The 24,166-nt window shown below is 40.1% G+C and overlaps 1 protein-coding gene across 1 annotated transcript; it reads right to left on the bottom strand.

Annotated features, from left to right (window-relative positions):
• Positions 1-4,576: 4,576 nt before the first annotated feature.
• Positions 4,577-21,709, bottom strand: LOC114300937 (callose synthase 9-like). Its single transcript, XM_082893731.1, is given in 7 exon segments — positions 4,577-4,766; positions 15,960-16,069; positions 16,166-16,296; positions 16,298-16,327; positions 16,398-16,488; positions 16,586-16,683; positions 21,140-21,709. Coding segments are annotated over 7 exon segments (1,011 nt in total). The 5' UTR covers positions 21,518-21,709; the 3' UTR covers positions 4,577-4,593.
• Between the last annotated feature and the right edge of the window lie 2,457 nt (positions 21,710-24,166).

Here is a 24,166-nt window from a genome sequence, read left to right as displayed (position 1 = left end):
AAAATCTGTAATTCAACATGCCACATGTTTTGGCATTGTTTAACGGAATAAGTTGAGGGTTGCTTTCAGTAATATTTCGGTTGCTGAACACATTCAGATCAAAATTTGATGCTTCCAAATAATTTCTAGTTATGAAAGAACATGCTTTGAGGATAAGTTCTTTGGAAGTAGAAGACGATTCTTTGGATTGGAATCACTCGATCCTTAAAAGGCTTCCATTGATGCTTAAGAATCTTAAGTAACATAAAGGGATCGGAAGCAATGAATTTAAGTTTCAGCCTCCCCATGGTTCAAACTTTGTTGCTGCAACCATTGCCTTGTGTTTGACCTCCCATTTATGCTCCTAATGGAGATCACCATGATGATTTGAAAGATAAATTAGTTAAAATAGATATTGTAGATACAAAAACACACCAAAGCAACACCACGATCTTGATTTTGAAAACTAGGACGTTGGAGGATCAAAATCCAGATGAATTTTAAGCTTCCAAGAAGAATAAGGATGTTAACAAATTGCAAACTATCCCAACCATTGAAGTTTAGAGTTGCTTTTAGTAGCATTTCTGCTGCTAAACACATTCATTTTTGTTTCATTAGGTTCAAGGAGTCAAGGGTAGCTTCGTAATTTTCAGAATATTGGTTGTACCTCTGTTATATGGTCGTAATCTGGGTCATACTATTGTTTTCCATCTCATGAATGGTGAATATCCTAGTTAGTACGATACATAGAGTATATATGAATTGTGAGCATGCTTATATTTTCTTCTGTGAAATGCCAGTGCCTAAATATCTCGTGCGATATCTGTAAAATAACTTTAGTTATCATCTGATGGAAAATACTATTTATAATCCTACAAGGCAAGTCATTTTCATGATAAAATCCCGGATATAAAGTTTTATTTGTTTTCAAAACTCAAATGATTCTAATTATATGGGGGGTTTTGGTTGTTATATTTAGATATTTTGGTTTTTAACTTCCATTTTCAGAATATAGTTTAATATCTGGAAGTTGACGAGCAGAATTATATTGATGGGGCTTACTTTTGACTTACGGCGTTGGAGCTCTCATGGGGCCATGGTTTGCTTTGTCATGAATCATATGTTATTTGTGAATTAAGAATTTAAACATGATGCGTAGGATTGATTTACAAGGCTTTCTAAAATATCCCTTGCAGTTTTCTTGTCTATTAAAATGGTTACAGAAATGTTTATTCGTATTCATGATTAGCGGCCCTATTGAAGTATTATTGCATCTAAATGACTAACTATCGAAACAAAATTTTGATATCATGGGATCGTCAGAATATTTGCAGTGAAACAATGGATCAAGCTGGATTGAGAGCATAAACTTGTGTCTTTTGGACCTTTTTTTTTCCCTTTCTGTTCTCCAAAACTTGCACGAGCAATCTGTGTTATGAATGATTGAATTTCTGAATTGGTCTCTGCTAGTCTCAGCAGTGCTCTTTGCCAAAAGAAATAGATAAATAGATAAATAATAGAAAGTGTTGGCATCAGAAGTGCAATTTATTGTCTTATGGCCTATTTGGATGTCCATGGACTTGAAGGGCCCATTTCTTTTTCGCATATGGTCAGAATGTAGAAATTTATCTTCTTGAATAAGCCATTTGAGTCAATAGCAAGCATCTTTGAAATGTCGAATTTTGAAGTTGTCATGTCACCGGAACCAAACAATGATCTATTTTCCTTAATGGCTACATCTAAACTTCATAAATTTTTACATAAAAACTTACAAAATTAGTGAATGAAGGTTATTCAAATGCAAAAGGGCATTGAGACGGGCATTGAGACAACTGTTTAATGAATTATTGGATTTCAAATTTCATTGTATGGCTTCATAAATTTCATTGTACCAATGAGTGGTACCATATTATCGTAAGAATAGTAAAAAGTTGAAGGATGACAATGACGATCATGACAAGATTCAGCAGCGGTCTGTCAATGAAAATAATGATAGCATATCAGAAATGTCATCTCAAGAGAAGTTTTTGCACGAAGGGTCCAAAAAGCAAAGTCAGTCTGAATATCCTCTTTGGAAGGTAAGATGAGCTACAAAAGATAACGATTTGTTCTACATTTCCTGGCAAGTTAAGCTCAACTTTGAACTAGATTGGTTTTTGGGCATTTCTTCAAATGTGAACTTAGAATTTTGATCAGGTGGCAGCTAGGCTAGACTAGAATTTTCACAACAAAAAAAAAAAAAAAGAAAAAAAAGAAAAAAGAGTTGTCTCTAGACACATATGTGTACAAACACAAGAGAGATATGTAGATCTTAATTGCGTGAAATGAAATATGGAATGCTGCTTTTCCAGAACGTCGAACTCTGCAACTACAAAATGTTAAAATTAAATGACTAATTTGTAATAAATTTTTTGTTTTGGGTTAGTTTGTTAATAAGTTTTGTAAGTTGTCTACTTGACAACTTGCATACAATCTGCGAGGATCATGCAGATCGATAGAATATTTTGTTGCAACATGTGGGACACTTGGCTCATCCTCATTGGCTTAAGAAGTTGGCAGCCTTGCCGATATAAAGGCAAGAGCTCCTCACTTGTAAACACACCCGAAGCAAAGCAATACAAAGCATATGATCTCTCTCTATGCTCTCTCTAAATTTCTTTTTACTTCTCCGTTTTGAATTTTTGGGTCTCTCATTTTCTCTCTCTAGAATAATATTTGCCTTAATATCGAAACTTTTGATGGTTTTTACGATAGTTTAACCTGACATAAAAAAAGGAAAAAACTTCCATTTTGGCAACGATTTTGATTGCTGTCTCCAAAATTTTTTTTAGAGACGGTATTTGATGTCACGAAAAGTGTTATTAGTGACGGTCTGAAACATCGCCACAAAATTGGAATTAAATTAATATCGTATTTGCAATAATTTAAACCATCGCTAAGATTTGAACTAATATGTGTATGTGACAAGTTAACCCGTCACTAATAAAATGTAAAGAAATGATGATTACATTAATGACGATTTGTTATTGTCGCAATAAAATTATTTTCATAAATAAATATATATTTCATTACTTCATTCCCTATACAAATTACTAATATTTTCTAAAATAAAATATATCCACATCCACATTCACAATCACAAAAGCATACGAATAATAATATATATGTACCCTGTAACAATTGTCAACCAAACATTCTTTACAAAAAAACATAAAACATCCTCCAACAATACTAATAACTTTTGATAATTCAAGAACTTAAATTTTTGTATTTAAAACAAAACAAAAGTATCGACAACACAAATAAAAAAACATATATATTATAACTTGCTTTCACTACAAAAAAATTGCTTTTTTGCGACGGCAAAATGCCGTCTCAAAAGGTTTTTTGCGATGATAACTGGCCTTTTGCGACGACAAGTGGGGGGTCGCAACAAAAGAGGTTGCAAAAGGTTTTAGCGACGGTATAACACCGTCGCCTTTTTTTTGCGACGGCAAAAATGCCTTTTTGCGACGAAAAAATACTGTCGACATTAACGCGTGAAAATCTGAGTTTTTTTGAGACGGCACTGTGTTGTCGTCGTTAAAAGGGTTATTTGCGACGGCAAAAATACCGTCGCTAAAGGGTTATTCGAGATAGCACCTGATGCTGTCGATAAAGTACTATTGGCGACGGCAAATAACACCGTCGCTAAAGGTCTTCCTTTTCATCCAATTCCCCTATCTTTTGCTACAGCATTACTGCTGTCACAAAAAACCCTGGTTCTATTTTTCTTTTTGAGACTGTGTGTGGTGCCGTCTCAAAAAAAAAAAAAACTTATAATAAAATTATTAAAAATATAAAAATGACTTGTATTAAATGAAAAATAACTAAAAAAAAAATCGATAATTACATAATAGTATACAAAGTCCAGTATATAAATAAAAATTCATCCATAATTAAAATATTCTTCCATTCACAACAATACATCAGCAAAATAATCCCACTACATAATGTTGCATAATATATACATAATGTTGTTCACAAATCTAAATAACGTAAATCAAAAAAAAAAGTTTTCGTTATGATTCTTCCGTGGGTTACAAAAACAAAAGTTAGTAATAATCTTTACACGCCTGCATTCCACAAGAAACAAACTACTACTGCGAAAATATCTGAAAATAACAAAATAAAAATAATTAATGACAATATAATTGGGTCAATGCAGACAATAATGGAGAAGTTAGAGGGCGTTTTAATAGACCCAATAGAGACAATAATGGAGAAATTACATTTGATTTCACTTAGACCAGCGAGTACTGGATTCAGTATCAAGCAGTACATAGAAGGGTTGGTTTTCTCAAATAATTATTGTTAGGTTTTAGAATAATAAATGTCGATTTTGGCAAAAATAAGGGACACATAAATTCTCAGATCAGATAATGAGGAAGCATAAGCTCCAGCCAGAAGGGAACATCTGCATGCTGTTAAGGAATGTTTTTTAGCCCACTTGAGCTTCAAGGTGACCTGGATGTTTAATTGCATTTCCTTGTGTTTTCTCTGCTTTTTCCAAAAGAACACCTCATCCTAATTATAAGATATACTTTTTTGACTATTATCAAATCAATAATAAGATTAAGTGAAGAAAAATCGCAAAAATAGAAAGCATTTACCAGTTCTAGCTAAAGTTTGTCCTCGGTACGAAGCCCAAAACTGAAGTTCAAGGATATCACTGGGATTGTCAAAAAGTTCTGAGTCAATTGCATTTTCATCGCGGCCAATCCGAGCAAGAAAATTCTGCCACTCATCTGCAATGAAGAGCAATATCATTTTACCACATTAAGCAAAGAGTGTGAAGAGTAGAGTTCAGATTACACACATTAGTTTGAGGACCCTGAAAAGCCAGTAAATCATATAGGCAAGATTTACGGTACAAAAAATAATGTAGCAGTGCACAACGCAGAAAATACGCAAAATTTTCAAATAATCATAATAGCTAGCACCACATCCTAAGAAGCATGGACACGGATGCGGACACGGCGATTTCAAAAAAATAGGGGCACGGACACAGCGGAGACACGACAATAAAATATGTTTTCATATATTTTTATTTGCCATGTAGATTAATATTACATCCACAAACAATCGATATTAACAAAAACTAACTTTAATTCTTTTCTTTTTTTTTAAAAAAAAAAACGTTTTTAAATTAACACTTACAGTTTATATCTTTTTTAATGGATGGTCTATTATGTATTTAAATCTAAGAAAAATAATAATAAACATTCAACATTCATCAAAAGCACTAAATAAAATGGGGAAAAAGACAACTTGGCATATCCCTAATGTGTTCTCGAAGTGTCCCCAGTGTGTCCCCTAAAAATAAATTAATTAAATAAGGGGACACGCCATGTGGTGTGTCCCTAAAGTGTCTGTGTGTGCGACACGGATATTGCACTTGTTTTGAAGTGTCGGTGCTTCATAGACCACATCACACTAATAAAATGTTTTAAACCTTTGACTAGAGTTTATTATGTTTTTCTATGTGTGAGGAAATATATTAGTAGAGAAAATTTATTAAAAACAAAAAAAAACACGCAATCTTCTTTTTGATAACGTACCCAACATAAAAACATAACAATGGAAAAATAATAATATGAATCACCCATTCAAATCTTTCTTCCAATAACGATGCATATTAGTAATCCAAACCAGTTCAATTAACAATCACCATCAAAACTCTTAAGTGTACTACATATTGAAAAACCATGCCAAAACTTACTCTGGGCTCTGTAGGGAATTTATTCAAGCTAAAGGAAAGAAAACATCAACACATGCCAAGTTCAGGTTAAACATAAGCCTAACATGAGCCATCTCAATGCCGCAACCTCCCTCTCAAGAAAGAGAAAAAACATAGGACATGTTTGGTTGTATAGCGACCCCGGTCTTTTCCCATTTAATTATTGTATCCGGACTGTTCCGTAGATTCTGTCATTGTATAATGGTTGTTGTTGTTATTCCTTATTTTCTCATTTGGAATTATAGGATGTGTTGGGCAGGTTTGTTTCAGGTTGGTTTGGTTTAGAAACCAAGAGTTGCTGTCCAGGTTTTTGGTTCTTCGCTCGAGCGAGGAGTTGTTCGCTCGAGCGAGAGGTAGTGTTTGATTTGGACCTGTAGCTGTGCATTCTTGGCTCGAGCGAGCTTTTCTTCGCTCGAGCGAGTTAGTTCATCCTTCGCTCGAGCTATAGTTCCTTCGCTCGAGCGTGTGTCTGGGTTCAGACCTGAGGGTTTGAGTTCTTCGCTCGACCGAGCTTTCTTTCGCTCGAGCGAGCATTTGAGTTGTTGGCTCGAGCAAGGCTTCCTTGGCTCGAGCGTAGTTTCTCTGTGTCTGGTCGCTCGAGCGACCAAGTCTTCGCTCGAGCGAGCCTGTCCAGTTTATATACACAGCAGTGGGATTTGATCAGTCTTTTTCATTTTCTTTTGATTCCAAACCCTAGGTCCGACTTCTCTCTCTCCCTACTCACCTTCTTTCTTAGATTTGATCCACTTAGGGTGTGTTTCTACCCTAGATCCTTCATTAAAAAGATAGAGTGAGGCAAGGGCTACCATTTAATCTGAGCATTTGGCGATTTGGAGCACTTTGGTATTTGGGCACTCATCTCTTTCTTCACCTTTTGGGTTGTTTTCTTTGAGGTAGGGATTTCCTACTCCATTTTATAGGTTATGTTCTAAGTTTTGGTATTTTAATATGTTGGGAATACTTTGGTAAATTTTGGGAAAAACCTTAGTTGAATTATTGAATTGATTTGTATAAGTAATTCATGGAATTGGGAAAAGATGGTTAAATTCATGGAATTGGGGAATTCATTGATTAAATGGCATAATTGGATAATTTGAATCATTTGTCTATTGAATTGTGGACATAGTTATTTTCAGTTTAGAAATAACTGTTTTGGGCTATCGGTGGAGGATAGTCATGATTGTTGTAGACATTGCATGTGGATTAGGAATAACTGGAACTAATCACATTGGTTAAGTCATTAATTTTGACTGTGGCATTGATACAGAAAATACGTGTATTGATTGAGCATTGCATTTGCATACATTGTTTGTGTGTGGGAGGAGATAGGGGATGTACTCCACGGTTTAGGGGAAGATAGGGGATGGACCTCTAAACCGGATTTTGTTTGGGAGGAGATAGGGGATGGACTCCATTAGCATCACTTTTATGTGTGCTTATTTATATAGAAGTGTTTTATTGATACAGCACTAAAATGTGTATCAATCTGGAAGTATGAAGTGTTTGATTTGAGCTTGAGTCTCATTTGTTTGTTGATATTGGAAGGATGTGAATATGATATATGTGATTCACTGTTGTAAGTTTGGCCAGGTTCTGAGCCATGTTGATAAAATTGGAAAGTAAAACGTATCTTAGACAATAGTGTCATGAGACTGTAAAATAAAGTAATTGATTATCTTGGTTAACCATCTGTTGAATGCTATTGCTTTATTCATTGCTTATATGTGGTTTAGTATATTTCTACTGGGCTGTGGCTCACCCTTTATGGGAACATCATTTTCAGGTCCAGGTGATAAACTACCTCCAAGGAATTAGCTTGGGAGGGTTTGGCTTCTGGATTGAAGAAGACTACTTTTAGTTAACTGTCTTAAATTATTAGTACATGTAAACATTCAAGCCTAGGGCTTTTCTTGTATTGAGTTAGAACTCATATTTTTGTATCCAAGTGTTGGCTTGGGAAGATGTAAGCCTGTAGGGCATTTTATTCGATGATATTTGTAATGCTTTATTTTGTAATACTCTGATGAATGAATTAATAGATTGTCATCTTTAAATAATGAATGTCAATGATATATATAATGGGTTAATTTTGAGGGCGTTACAACTTGGTATCAGAGCGTACCGGGTTTGAATACTTTGGGTACGTGGGAAGTGATTAGTATCACATTGGGTTCGTCTCGTTTGATAGAGACTTAGTGTAATGTTATATGCTTATGTGATAACGTGTTTATGTGATTATGTGGGTATGGAATGTAGTTTCTAGGATGTTGATTGGACCCTTGAGTTTCTTGTAGTCTTGTTGGAAAGGCACTTGATCACTGCTGCTTCCAACCGGAACTATAGTAACGCATTGGGACTATCATTATCCGGGAATGAAATTCGTAGGTGCTTATGTGATTATGTGCTTACGTGGAATGAATTATTGTTGTCCATTGAATTAGGACGCGAGTGTTTAGCTTCGGCACATTTATTAATGTGCTAATGTCTTTGTTTCCTTTATTAGGATGTCAGGACAAGGACGAGGACGCGGTAGGCGTGGTAGGCCGGGTAGGCAGGAGGTGCCTGTGCCAGAGGAGATTCCGGCAGTTCAAGAGGGAATTGGCCAGGCCAATGTGGCCGAGCCAGTAGGCCAGCAGGCTATGGGCGCTCTAGCCCGAGAGATAGCAGGGGCATTCAGGGAGTCAGTGGGCATTCTTAGAGCTGAGAATCAAGCTCAGGCTGGTATTGCGGATGCAGGACCTTCCTTTCTGAAGAGGGAGTTTTTCCGGTCCAATCCGGATGAATTTGTGGGTGATCCTAAAGAGCCACTTAAGGCAGATGAATGGCTCGAACAGACAACGAAGACGTTTGAGATGCTTGGCATCGAAGACGAGGGGTTGAAAGTGACCTTGGCATCTTTCCAGTTGAAGGGGGATGCGGGTCAGTGGTGGAAGTTTACTAAGGGGCGTATAGGAGGTACGTGGGAGGCTTTTGTGAATGCATTCCAGGAGAAGTTTTTATCTCCGGCAGTCAGGGAGAAGCTGCGAGACCAGTTTTGTCAGCTTAAGCAGGCGAGTTCTTCAGTGGCCGAATTTGAGGCTGCATTTACTAGTTTGTCCAGGTTTGCACCTGAGTTGGTGGCGTCTGAGGAACGCCGTTGTATTGAGTTTGAGAAGAAGTTGAGGCGTGGCCTCAAGCTGAGAGTTGGGGGAACTATGATTCGGGATTATGGGCGTATGGTTGATGCTGCAGCCCATATGGAGATCATGATGCAGGAGGAGGAGGAAGGGCAGAAGGGCTCCAAGAGGAGTCAGGATAGTCAGAGTGATGGTAGGAGACAGAAGGGTTTTAATCCCCAGCAGTCTCAGGGTAGCTTTTCGAGATCGACTTTTCCTGTACCGAGTGCTAGTTCGGGGAAAGGCAGTCAGGGAGACATTACCTGTTTCAAGTGTGGCCAGCAGGGCCACAAGTCTCCAGTTTGTCCTCAAAGGGGAGGAGTTCAGAGAGCAGCATCTTCTTCGGCTCGATCTCAGAGCCAGAGTCAGGGTAGAGGTCAGCCACTCTCGTGTTATCAGTGTGGTCAGCCAGGGCACATGAAGAGGTATTGCCCACAGTTGGGTGGCACACCTGGTGCATCTGGTTTGAGGCCGATTCAGGGTCAGCAGCCAGCTCAGTCGGGTCAGGCCTCAAAGGCCAATCAGGGGGCTTCATCGTCTCAGTCGGTGCAGCAATGTTATGCTCCTAGGGTTGAGCAGGTTGATCAGAGGTCGTCTGGGCGCGTGTACGCTGTTACCGCGCAGGATCTTGTACCGACTCCATCAGTTGTGAGAGGTACCTTCTTGTTTTGCAACTCGGTTGCTAATGTTTTGATTGATACGGGTGCATCTCATTCCTTTGTGTCTGCTGCATTTGCATCTGTTTTGGAGTTGGAGTTAGCACAGTTAGCATCTCCTATATGTGTAGTATCACCTCTTGGGGGTGAATTGATTTTGAAACAAGGCGTTAGGGGTTGTGATATAGAGGTTGATTATCATAGAATCCCATTTTCCTTTGTAGTTATGCCTATGAGGGGTTTCGATGTTATTTTGGGTATGGACTGGTTATCGTCATACCAGGCAGTTATTGATTGCTACCGTCAGAGGGTCACTTGTTGTACTGTGAGCGGAGAGTATTTTCATTTTCTGGGGGACCGGGTTGGTGATGTGCTGCCACCGGGGTATGTTCCGCGAGGACGGAGTGAGCTTAGTGGTGTACTTGCTAACCTTTCGATTTATGAGGATGTTGAGACTCAGATTGAGTTGCCAAGGGTGGTTTGTGAGTACTCGGACGTCTTTCCCGAGGAACTTGTTGGTTTGCCACCGCATCGAGAGACTGAGTTCTCTATTGACCTGGTGCCCGGCACGGCGCCGATTTCTATGGCACCTTATCGTTTTGCCCCAGCCGAGTTAGTTAAGTTGAAGATCCAACTCCAGGAGTTACTAGACAAGGGTTTTATACGCCCTAGTGTTTCGCCGTGGGGAGCACCGGCCCTCTTTGTTAAAAAGAAAGATGGTGCTTTGAGACTTTGTATAGATTATCGGAAATTGAATCGGGCTACGGTTAAGAATAAGTATCCTATGCCTCGTATAGATGATCTGTTTGACCAGTTGAAGGGTTCCCGTTGTTTCTCTAAGATAGACTTGAGATCGGGTTACCACCAGTTGAGGGTCAGGGTAGAGGATATTCCGAAGACGACATTCCGTACGCGGTATGGCCATTATGAGTTTTTGGTGATGCCATTCGGGCTCACCAATGCACCGGCAGTTTTTATGGATTTGATGAACCGGATCTTCCGGGAATTCTTGGATCGGTTTGTAGTCGTTTTTGTAGACGACATCCTTATCTATTCGCCTTCTGAGGAGGAGCACGAGGCACACTTGAGGATGGTGCTTGAGTTACTTAGAGCCCATAGGCTGTATGCCAAGTTTGGGAAGTGTGAGTTCTGGCTGAGGGAAGTCAAATTCTTAGGCCATGTGGTATCCGGTGAAGAAGTGTCTGTTGATACATCCAAGGTAGAGGCAGTGCAGGATTGGGCACAGCCTAAGAGTGTATTTGAGATCCGCAGTTTTCTGGGATTAGCTGGGTATTACCGTCGGTTTGTGAAAGATTTCTCCAGGTTAGCATCACCGTTGACTAGACTGACTCGGAAGGGAGTCAAATTTGTATGGAGTGAGACTTGTGAAAAGTCGTTTCAGGAGTTGAAAGTCAGACTGACTACCGCTCCAGTATTGATTATTCCAGAGAGAGGGTTGGGTTATGCAGTCTATTGTGACGCCTCACGAGAGGGTCTGGGTTGTGTGTTAATGCAAGAAGGGAAAGTAGTTGCCTATGGCTCTCGTCAGTTGAAAATTCACGAGCAGAATTACCCTACACATGATCTAGAGTTAGCAGCTGTGATATTTGCCTTGAAGATTTGGAGGCATTATCTTTATGGTGAGAAATTCGAGGTGTTCTCGGATCATAAGAGTTTGAAGTATTTATTTACACAGAAAGACTTAAACTTGAGGCAGAGGAGGTGGATGGAGTTCATAGAGGATTATGACTTTGAGTTGCATTATCATCCGGGAAAGGCCAATGTGGTGGCCGATGCCCTTAGCAGGAAACCTGTTGGTGACATAGCTAGCATAGCCATCCGAGAGTGGGAGATGTTGGGTGCACTTGGAGAGTTTGATTTACTTATGGGCGAATCCGTTGAGGCTGCGGCCTTGTTTTCTGTTATTGCACAGCCTTCACTTGTGACTCGAGTGTTAGAGGCTCAGAGAGGTGACTTTGAGGTAGAATCTCTCCGTGAGAAGATTTCCGGTGGGAAGGTTGAGAAGGGTTTGATGGTATTTTCCGACCTGAGTGTGAGATACCGTGACCGTCTGTTTGTGCCGGAGTCTTGCCGAGAGGAGGTACTCCGAGAGTTTCATCATTCACGCCTTGCGGTGCATCCAGGAGGCACTAAGATGTATCGGGATTTGAGTCGCCAGTTTTGGTGGCGGGGTATGAAGAGAGATGTAGCAGCTTTCGTATCTAAGTGCCTTACTTGCCAGCAAGTGAAGGCCGAGCATCAGAGGCCAGCGGGTTTATTGCAACCCTTGCCTATTGCTGAGTGGAAGTGGGAACACGTCACTATGGACTTCGTTGTGGGTCTTCCGAGGACTCAGCGGGGTAGTGATGCTATTTGGGTGGTTGTAGATCGGTTGACTAAGTCGGCGCACTTTATTTCTATGCGTGTGAGAGATTCGGTAGATCATCTTGCCGACTTGTATATTCGGGACATAGTGAGATTGCACGGAGTCCCAGTGACGATCGTCTCAGATAGAGATCCTCGTTTTACTGCCAGGTCGTGGCAGAGTTTGCAGAGTGCCTTAGGCACTATGTTGACCTTTAGCACGGCTTATCATCCTCAGACTGATGGACAGTCCGAGCGTACTATTCAGATACTTGAGGATATGCTTCGGGGTTGTGTTCTTGACTTTAGTGGGTCGTGGGAGAGGCACTTACCGTTGGTGGAGTTTGCCTACAACAACAGTTTTCAGTCTAGTATCGGTATGGCACCATTTGAGGCCTTGTATGGCCGACCGTGTAGATCTCCTGTGTGTTGGGCCGAGGTGGGTGATGCACCTCTGTTGGGTCCAGAGTTGGTGAGGGAAACGACGGAGAAAGTTGAGCTTATCCGTAAAAGGCTTGTTACAGCACAGAGTCGTCAGAAATCGTACGCCGACCGTAGGAGGAGACCTTTGGTGTTTGAGGTGGGTGATCATGTCTTTCTGAAGATATCACCTAGACGGGGTTTGATGAGGTTTGGGAAGAGTGGGAAGTTGTCCCCTCGATTTATTGGTCCGTTTGAGATCCTTGAGAGGATTGGCGAGGCTGCTTATCGTTTAGCTTTGCCGCCGCAGTTGTCCGGAGTACATGACGTGTTTCATGTGAGTATGCTTCGGAAGTATGAGCCGGATCCATCACATGTGTTGGATTGGGCCGATTTAGTAGTTGATGAGGATGTTTCATATGAGGAGAGACCGATTCGAGTCTTGGATAGGCGGGATCAAGTTTTGCGAGGCAAGACCATCCCTTTGGTCAAAGTTTTGTGGAAACACCACGGAATGGAGGAAGCCACTTGGGAACGTGAATTGGAAGTCCGCGAGAAATATCCGGACATGTTTGTTGATTTGAAATCTTATAATTAGATTCTGTTATATTGTTGAACTTAAGAGCTTTACATATGTCTTAAGTTGTAAAACATTGAGTATGTTTTGGTAAATAGGTGTATCTTGAAACTTGTTTCATTATAGAAAGATTAGTGTAACATTGTATATGTTGATTACATTGTTGGATGTGGTATATATATCATGCAGTTGAATATGATATGGAAATTGTTAACATTGAAAGGAATAATGCATAACAGTGGTGCAGGTTGAAATATATGTTGTTTTATATATATTGTGGGATGCCTCTTGATAAAGAGATAAAGTGACCAGTATTGGGTCAAGTTGTTTATTATTGTTATATACTATCTTTGGGTATTGAGAAAAAAAAAAAAAAAAACCTGTTTTCAAATTTGTGCCTAATTTCGGGGACGAAATTCTTTGAAGGGGGGGAGGTTATAGCGACCCCGGTCTTTTCCCATTTAATTATTGTATCCGGACTGTTCCGTAGATTCTGTCATTGTATAATGGTTGTTGTTGTTATTCCTTATTTTCTCATTTGGAATTATAGGATGTGTTGGGCAGGTTTGTTTCAGGTTGGTTGGGTTTAGAAACCAAGAGTTGCTGTCCAGGTTTTTGGTTCTTCGCTCGAGCGAGGAGTTGTTCGCTCGAGCGAGAGGTAGTGTTTGATTTGGACCTGTAGCTGTGCATTCTTGGCTCGAGCGAGCTTTTCTTCGCTCGAGCGAGTTAGTTCATCCTTCGCTCGAGCTATAGTTCATTCGCTCGAGCGTGTGTCTGGGTTCAGACCTGAGGGTTTGAGTTCTTCGCTCGACCGAGCTTTCTTTCGCTCAAGCGAGCATTTGAGTTGTTGGCTCGAGCAAGGCTTCCTTGGCTCGAGCGTAGTTTCTCTGTGTCTGGTCGCTCGAGCGACCAAGTCTTCGCTCGAGCGAGCCTGTCCAGTTTATATACACAGCAGTGGGATTTGATCAGTCTTTTTCATTTTCTTTTGATTTCAAACCCTAGGTCCGACTTCTCTCTCTCCCTACTCACCTTCTTTCTTAGATTTGATCCACTTAGGGTGTGTTTCTACCCTAGATCCTTCATTAAAAAGATAGAGTGAGGCAAGGGCTACCATTTAATCTGAGCATTTGGCGATTTGGAGCACTTTGGTATTTGGGCACTCATCTCTTTCTTCACCTTTTGGGTTGTTTTCTTTGAGGTAGGGATTTCCTACTCCATTTTATAGGTTATGTTCTAAGTTTTGGTATTTTAATATGTTGGGAATACTTTGGTAAATTTTGGGAAAAACCTTAGTTGAATTATTGAATTGATTTGTATAAGTAATTCATGGAATTGGGAAAAGATGGTTAAATTCATGGAATTGGGGAATTCATTGATTAAATGGCATAATTGGATAATTTGAATCATTTGTCTATTGAATTGTGGACATAGTTATTTTCAGTTTAGAAATAACTGTTTTGGGCTATCGGTGGAGGATAGTCATGATTGTTGTAGACATTGCATGTGGATTAGGAATAACTGGAACTAATCACATTGGTTAAGTCATTAATTTTGACTGTGGCATTGATACAGAAAATACGTGTATTGATTGAGCATTGCATTTGCATACATTGTTTGTGTGTGGGAGGAGATAGGGGATGTACTCCACGGTTTAGGGGAAGATAGGGGATGGACCTCTAAATCGGATTTTGTTTGGGAGGAGATAGGGGATGGACTCCATTAGCATCACTTTTATGTGTGCTTATTTATATAGAAGTGTTTTATTGATACAGCACTAAAATGTGTATCAATCTGGAAGTATGAAGTGTTTGATTTGAGCTTGAGTCTCATTTGTTTGTTGATATTGGAAGGATGTGAATATGATATATGTGATTCACTGTTGTAAGTTTGGCCAGGTTCTGAGCCATGTTGATAAAATTGGAAAGTAAAACGTATCTTAGACAATAGTGTCATGAGACTGTAAAATAAAGTAATTGATTATCTTGGTTAACCATCTGTTGAATGCTATTGCTTTATTCATTGCTTATATGTGGTTTAGTATATTTCTACTGGGCTGTGGCTCACCCTTTATGGGAACATCATTTTCAGGTCCAGGTGATAAACTACCTCCAAGGAATTAGCTTGGGAGGGTTTGGCTTCTGGATTGAAGAAGACTACTTTTAGTTAACTGTCTTAAATTATTAGTACATGTAAACATTCAAGCCTAGGGCTTTTCTTGTATTGAGTTAGAACTCATATTTTTGTATCCAAGTGTTGGCTTGGGAAGATGTAAGCCTGTAGGGCATTTTATTCGATGATATTTGTAATGCTTTATTTTGTAATACTCTGATGAATGAATTAATAGATTGTCATCTTTAAATAATGAATGTCAATGATATATATAATGGGTTAATTTTGAGGGCGTTACAGGTTGTATTTCTATTTTTCATATTTCTGAAAACAAAAACAATGACAAGTTCAAAAACATCATTTTCTTTTTTGGATGAATTTTTTTGGTTTGAAAATTTGAGGAGAGAGAAATAGGATTATAGGAGCAATTCCAATGTCTAGTTAAAATTCAACGATGTATTGTTGAGAAGCTTCCAAAATATTTATATAAGAGAATTCCTTTTACCACGTAAAACAATCCACTCTAAATGCACCAAAAGGGACAAAACCCAAGTACATCCAATGTATGCAGGATGGAAGACCACCCCATACACTAACAACATCTACCAAAAACCAAAGTAGTACTAATATAAAAAATAAAATAAAAAATCAATAAAAACCATCAAAGCTGATCTATATATGAAAGTTGCACAACTCAGACTCAAGCCAATATTTGAGACAGATGGAAGTCTCTAAAAATAATTTCCGAGTGTAAGCCCAAGTGAAGGAATGTATTTATGCTTCTAACAGTCATCAACATAGATGCTAAGAATGACAAATAGATGATATGAACAAACATACTTCTCCCATTTGGTCACTAAAGTTCTACATGACAGAAAGCAGATACAACTTCCAACGAAGTGCAGTATAATTGAGTATACCTGGATATATCTTCTGGAGGTAAAATAAAATTGATATCCCATCTTCATTTTTCTTTAGAAGTTCATCCATGCTATACAGAACAGACTCAGAATAATATGGCGTGAACACACTACATAAAACAAAGAAATGGAAATAACAACAAACTTACTATCAAAGGGTGTTAAAAAAACAAAGCCAAAATAGTGCATCAAACAAAAGATATTACCTGAAGGACAACATCTCACGGACTGGTTTGGCAGGGGGCATATCCATGAAGAAGGAATTTGTGAAGAATTCCAACCTTCGCCTAGCCTCAAGATTCTTGGGAATATTTGCCGCTGAGTCTTTGATACTCAAAAAGGGAATACAATCATTTTACTTGTGCTCTCTGCAATTTTTTGAGAATTACTATACCTCAAAGTCAAAGTAATAAATGACTGAATGTGCATCAAGCATACCAATTCAGCATCTCGTGGCCAGTTTAAGTTGATAAATAGACGACCTTCATTCCTTGCTTTTGACAACATATTCCAAGTCTCATAGTGTTCTCTAACAAAAATGCATACATGGAAAGTTGTATAAAGAGAGCTGCAGAATAATTGCATAATATACTAGTGCAAGAAAGAGATTAGCCAGTTGAACCAACCTCATGTTGAGATTAAGGACATCAAGGCGCACGACATCATAGAGATCTTGAATAGCTTTGACTGCACCATTTTTCAGTTCTGGTGTTTCCACCTCTTTCTTTACAATAGAGATTGAGAATAGAGGATGAGGAACCTGTTGGGATCTGGGATCCCGCCCAAGACCTTATAGAAATCAAAACAAGCAGAAAAACACACCCACACACAAGGAGACACAATATTTTACGTGGTTCGGCCCAATGCCTACGTCCACGGGAGAGTAACCGGTTATCACTATACCAATGAGGAGATTACAGAAAGATTACAATAGAGGAGGAGCTCACACTCTCCTCACTCAGCCACTCACCCGTCTCCCTCGCTCACACCGAGGGAGACGGTCTCTCCGCCTCACATCTCTCACTCTCTTTGTTGTCTCACGGTTTGCTCACACTTTGCTCTCTCCTCTCAACCTCCATTTATAGGTGAGGGAGTAGGTGGGAGAGCCTTTGGGCAGCCTCCATTCTTGACTCTTCAAGATGGTTGGTGGCCGCCAAGGTGGACTTTGGTTGGTTGCCTTCCCATTGTTGCCAACCAAACTTGACTTGGATGATCACCACACATGGGTGAATTCAACAAATCACCCCCTCAACCCATGTGAGGTGATCCACTGCACACACTGCTGCTAATCTTGTCACGCCCAAATTCAACATAGTCTGCATCTCTTCACTGAGACGCTGCATCCCCTGAAGCTAGAGATAAAACACCAGAGATACAAGAGGAGGAGGGAATCCGACATCCTCAACTCAACTCACACCACTCTCTGATTTGGAGAGAGCCACTGCTCCTATCTCCCACAGATCTCTTCCATGCTTCCTGTCTCGGATGTCTATACCTGCTATCCTTGAACTTGCGCAACCAAAATATCCGACACCCCCTGATTGGATGTCCTGCACCCCCTGTTTGGATGCCCTTGACTATCATGCAACTCCTTGCATGATGAACACTGGAGCAACTAGAAAACTTCAGAGTTTGACACATCAACATCCTCAAGTTTCCTTGCTCGGAGCTTATTTCTGAACAACCAGCCTTTGCCCTTCTGCACTTCTGAACAACCTCCTGGCGTTTTCACATACGCTTGTTGTCTGTGCTGCAATCCCTGATGTTCGGTTCTGTCTCACTTGTCCGTACTGATGTTTGACAGTTAGCCCTTCTGTCAAGACAACTTCCACCGGTCTGTACAAGTTACCACTATGCAACTCCGTGCATAGTGCTCGCACCCATGGCTTCTGGTCTCCCTGCGTCAAGCTTGCTTGAGAGATCTGCATCAACTCTATCATCTGCTGCCATGGAACTAAAGAAACCACCATAGAGAAATAAGACTTGCCACTCCTTGGCACGCACTCTTGCGTTTTACCTGTCTCAATTTCTCTGTCTGGAAGTTCCTGTGAACTGTCAACAACCCGCTGCTGCACACTCTTCTCGCGCCTCTGTACGACACTCTAGCGTACCCTTGCACTGTTGCACGTCTGCAATTGTACATCTGCGCTTAGTATGCTCCTCTGCAACTATTGTTCTACATGTCCACATACCATTAGTACCTTCTCGTATACAGTAGCTCCAACAGCCACAGTATTTCCCTGAGCCTGTACTGGTTGCCAAATCATCTATCCGTCGATGAATGGTCTTCTCTTTTGATTGAACCAGATCCTCCGATCACCTCAACAACCAGGAAAGTTCCCAGGAAAGACTGGTGGGGTCACAACCGGTCCCACTTAAGAACCAGTCTCCTTAGACAGTGTCTTTTTGACAGAACTTTCCTAGACCTTTGATCTTGAGATAATCATGTCTGCAATCCTCTGATCGCCCCTGACCAATCCTGATCTCCCTCGATCTGCCATTTGATCAAGCCTGATCTCCTCTGGTCTTCAATGATCTATCTCAATCTGTATCTGGTTGTCCAATCGGGTCAGAATCTGTCCATTCTAACCTCTTCAGTGAATCCGCAGCGTTCCACAATATCCGGCAACCTTCCTTCGAGTATTGAAGATGGCAAACACCCATGTTTTGACAATCTTTCCAAACCGTTCAGAATTTCACTATTCTGACCTCGCGGTTGCGTCCGGAGCGGTCCGTTTAGCTAGGACCAACCTTCACTGCATTTCCAGGGACCTCACTGAAAACTATCCCCGAAAGCTGGGCCACACCACAATTTTCTGAAAATGTTGGGCCAAATTGCAATTTTCAGAAGTTCAGGGAATATTCCGTGTTCCAACAGAATATTCCGTCCACTGCCCCTGACGCCGTCTGCCACTTTAATCTGCCTTCTTTTTACGGAAACTCCATCTCCAAAATCTGACCGTACGGATGTGTCCGGAATACTCCAAATAGTCGGAAACCACTATTGGATCACCAAAAACGGACTCCAAATGGCTTCGATCTAGCCAAAACATTTTGTACGCCTCAGATCTGCGGCTGTACCTTCGCCGCGAAACACAGGATTCTTCCTCCTGCGGATGACGTGGCAGCTGACGTGGCTGCTGACGTGGCTGCTGACGTGGCACGCGCGTGCCATACACGCGCCTCCCCCCACTCGTCTTCTTCCTTCATCAGCGCGTGGGGCGCGTGCCTGCGACTGGGCCGACGCGCCGGCTGCCTTCACGGCGCGTGGAGGCGCGTGCCGAGACTGGGCCCCACGCGCCTTCTTCAGGAGGCGCGTGGGGGCGCGTGCCAACTCCTCTGGGTGTCTGCTTTATATGGTTGGACTCCTCTTCTCGAGCCCTTGCTCCTGGTATGCTCAAAATCGGATTTCGAGCAACTTGATTTCTGGGCAGTTTCGGACAACACGCTGTTTTTGTTCCGAAACGCCACCGACGAGGCTCTGATACCACTTGTTGGGATCTGGGATCCCGCCCAAGACCTTATAGAAATCAAAACAAGCAGAAAAACACACCCACACACAAGGAGACACAATATTTTACGTGGTTCGGCCCAATGCCTACGTCCACGGGAGAGTAACCGGTTATCACTATACCAATGAGGAGATTACAGAAAGATTACAATAGAGGAGGAGCTCACACTCTCCTCACTCAGCCACTCACCCGTCTCCCTCGCTCACACCGAGGGAGACGGTCTCTCCGCCTCACATCTCTCACTCTCTTTGTTGTCTCACGGTTTGCTCACACTTTGCTCTCTCCTCTCAACCTCCATTTATAGGTGAGGGAGTAGGTGGGAGAGCCTTTGGGCAGCCTCCATTCTTGACTCTTCAAGATGGTTGGTGGCCGCCAAGGTGGACTTTGGTTGGTTGCCTTCCCATTGTTGCCAACCAAACTTGACTTGGATGATCACCACACATGGGTGAATTCAACAGAACCTAAACAAATCTGATGTGTATGATCCCAAGCATGTCGAATCAAAAGACAGACACAATTGCCCATCCTTTGTTTGCAGCATGTCATTATGTTTGAGAGACTAATTTTAAAGAAAATTCACATTAATAAGACATTTCCAGATGCATATTTGACACGTACACATCCAATAATTGAAGCACACAGGCACAACAGCCTATGAGGTCTGTATGTGCTTACAAGTTAATCCATACACAATCCTAAGACTCAATATTTCCAATCGTTTGAGAATCAATTGTGAGAGCCACGAGGACATGAATAAACATGTTAGGAGCGTAGGTAATACGAGAGAACAGCCAAAGCTAAACAATGAATTATGATATCTAAACAGTTAAGCAACCACATATTAGAAAGCACACAGTCCAAAATGGATACATTGTCCATGTCCGACACATCGGATACCGACAAGCAGTGGACAAATGTCTACACGTCGGTATGCCATGTGGTGTGTCAATTATTTTAACTATTATTTTTTGCAAGTCATGTTGGGAACACTTCAAGGATACATGTGTCAAGTGACTAAAACACGCCTTACGACACCTTTGTGTTTTTTTGTATAATTTTATACAGTTGATTTGGGGTAAAATAAAATATATGAAAACAAAAGAAAAAAGTAGGGAAAAAAAGTATACACTCACATACACATTAATGCCACTTGTATCACTGTGCCCTAAATTTATATCCATATACATAGCAGATAAAATTTTACAAAAATATACCTTTTTCATGTGTCCCCACCATGTTTGTATCCTTCATTTTTTCCCCTTCAAAATTGCTTCCCCTGGTGTCAGTGTATGTGTTTCTTAGACCGCATATATTTGTTGGCCCCATTTGGAGAAACTTCTGGGGGTGCTTATGGTATTCCTTTTATTTTGGGAGTTTAGCCAGAGTGTTTGCCGCAACTTCTACTTACAACTTATGAGGCAAAAATGACTTAATTAATTTGATAAAAATAAGCTATGGGAAGCAGGAAGAGCATGGGAAGCAATTCCAAGTAAACGTGCTATAGCGTCACGGGTATCGAAATCCATGTGACCCAAAAATTGCTTTAACCATGAAATTTTCATGGCATAACGTGATGCTATCATCTAGATGAAAATGATCCATTAAAAAGGAAGACACAACTAGGAGATACAAACTAAACAAGAAAGCAAAAGAAATCCCTGAAATAACCTCTTGAAAATAAGTTCCAATTGTGATTAGTGCCTTGGAGGCATTTGAATGCAACTCAACAGAGCCTTCATATGCCATAGCATGTTCCAGTAGCAAACACATATTCTCCACTGAAGGCCAATACTCCAGAATTCTTTCTACTGTCCTGTATTGTTCTGCATCTGCCTCAAAGCATTTCAACAGAAATTTGATCATAGCCACATATGTTTTTGAAGGGAAAAGAAGCTTTGTCTCCCTCATTTCTGTGGCCTCTAGTAATGCTGGCTGCTGTTTAAGAATATAATCTAGCATATCTTCAAGTTTTGGGTATTTAAGATTGTTATAGTCACCAACAGCTCCCCTTTGACCTTCACCAGGAAATAAACCTTCAAGTGCCATTTCCCTACAAAATATCAGTCGGCAATCATGCACAAAACAATAAAACAATTTATAAGCATTGACCAAATTTAGGGTTCATCACTAATTAAATAAAAATTGAACTGTGTCAATTGCGATTTGAAGAAAAGAATGTCAATACTACTGACTTTATTTTATTACTGGGGTACTTAAACAGTATTATAAAAAAAACTAGTCAACATCACCATATATATATATATATGTAGACAGAGAGAGAGAGGGGAACAGAGAATAAAGTCTAACTCCTCATCTCTTGCATTGTAACAATTTTTGTTCTCTGTCGTTTCATTACTTGTTATCAAGGACAAGAATTAAACACACAAAACAAAACAAACACACAAACAAACAAACAAAAACTCCAGTCAAAAGTGGCCAGTTGACTCCTTTCTAGGTGCTATTCAGCACTGTCAATGGCATTTACACACAACCAATGTCAGTACCATTCAACAAATCACTTTAGCCATATGCTCTAGTGATGATTCAAATTTAATTAGTGCAAAGAATTATTGTACCAAGACCACCAGCAACATAAACGTAGATTATTCTGTCAATCTGACACATTGATAAAAAATGGAACTTTATGCTTCAGTTCTTTCTTTCTTTTTTTTTTTTTTGATAATTAAAGAGTAACCATTTTATTAGAAAAAGGGCATCAAGATGATGCTACAAATACAGCCACAACCAGCCCCACTCCAACCTACATTTAGACATGTAAAGAATCAATAAAATCCACAAAAGAAAATAAGTCCAAAACCACACTTCGTAAGACCCAACTATACAAAACCACCAGAAAAAAAAATCATCAAATGAAGCACGGAGACCTCTTTCCCTTGGAAAGTCCGCTGGTTATGCTCAAAATTTCTAACCCAAAATATAGAACAGAAAAATAAATATGGGTCAGTTACACTTTTCACCCTTATAGTTTGACTCAAAATTCACTTTCATCTCCATAGTTTTAATATGGAGATGAAATCAATTAGAATACAACAAAACCAACAGATTAAATCAATTAGAACTAACTGGTATCACCGATATCCATTATTTTCTAAATACACGTGATTTAGTATTATTTTACTCATAAAGATTTTCATTATGTAATTGACTAAGAACACACACTACATGCATAATATCACCTAATAGTCCATGACTATCGAAAAATTTAAAAAAAAAAAAAAAGTAAAAAATTAGTTTTCCTTATCAATTTCCGTCATATATAAAGATTCATGTTGGCTGAAATTAAAGCTAATTAGAACACATTTGAAGGTTGGATCTGTTTGGTCTGTGGCTTTTTGGCTCAAAAAATGACAAAAACGTTTAAAAATCAAAATGTCATGTTAGGTCCCTGTGTTGTCAAATCCGGAGACAAAATCTTGTGTTGATTCTAAACTATGTTTTTCTGTTTTTGTACTGTCCGCTCGAGCGGAGACTCTTGAGCTCGAGCGTAGATTAGCAGGTCACAGTAGTTTGACAGGGCAAGCACAGATACTGGTGGGTGTGATTTTACGCTCGAGCGAAAACTCCTACGCTCGAGCGCATCTCAGCTTATTCATATGCAGTTTTTGGTCAGTCCGCTCGAGCGGGCTGTTGTGAACTCGAGCGGAGATCGCGGATCCAGTTCTCTATTTAAAGCTGCTAAGGGTGTTTTTGTGAAGTATGTTTTCCTAGATCTGATCAAAACAAACTAGGGTTGTGTTTAAAGTCTTCTTGGGAGATTTTTGATCTTTTTCCTTGATGTTCTTAAGAGAGTTCTGAACTTATGCATTAAAATTCATACATCAAGGAGGTTGCTTCTTAAGTTTCAAGTGAGTTCTCTTCGGTGGATTCCGAAGATCAAAGCGTAGGATCCAAAAGGCGTTTGAGTCTACGCAGTCGTTAATTCGACGAGTGAAGTTGTGGTGTGGAATCAACTTCAGAATCAATTCCGTGACGAAGGTGTGGTGAAAAGAGTTACAGAAGATTCTGAGACAAATTGACTAGGGTTGGGTAATTTGTATGATTTATTTGTAATCTTGTCGTTCTTCAGTAGTGGATTGATAGTGGCGGTTCGCCCGTGGTTTTTGATTACAATTGAAGGTTCTTCAATTGTGGTTTTTTCCACGTAAAAAATCGTTTGTGTTGATTTATTGTTTATTCTCAAAAACAAACAAACTAAAATCACTCTCGTAAGTGTTTGATGATTTTAGGTTGAGTGTTTTGAATTTTTTGGGTTTTGGAATTAGTTAATCTTGATCTAATCACAAATCACGTAGGATTTTCAATTGGTATCAGAGCAGGTCACTCTTTTTTTATAAAACCTATAGGAGTGTGATCTTGTGTGATTAGTATCATGGATTCTATTCGTGAAGGTAACTCCACTCATAGACCCCCATTACTTGACGGTACAAACTATTCTTATTGGAAAGCTCGTATGAGAGCATTTTTAAAATCCATCGATGAGAAAGTTTGGCACTCCGTAATCTTTGGGTGGAGTGAACCTACAATCACCATTGATGGGATTGATATTCCTAAACCCCTTGATAAATGGGACACAATCGACTACCAGAATTCGAGTTGGAACAGCAAAGCTCTAAACTCCCTCTTCTGCTCTGTCACACCTGAAGAATTCCGTCGAATTTGCACGTGTGAAATAGC

The sequence above is a fragment of the Camellia sinensis genome, chromosome 11, assembly GCF_055761805.1.
Source record: "Camellia sinensis isolate YWXY chromosome 11, ASM5576180v1, whole genome shotgun sequence".
NCBI classification, from domain to species: domain Eukaryota; kingdom Viridiplantae; phylum Streptophyta; class Magnoliopsida; order Ericales; family Theaceae; genus Camellia; species Camellia sinensis.
The sequence above is the reverse complement of the archived record's forward strand: the minus strand, read 5'-3'. Positions and strand labels throughout refer to the sequence as shown.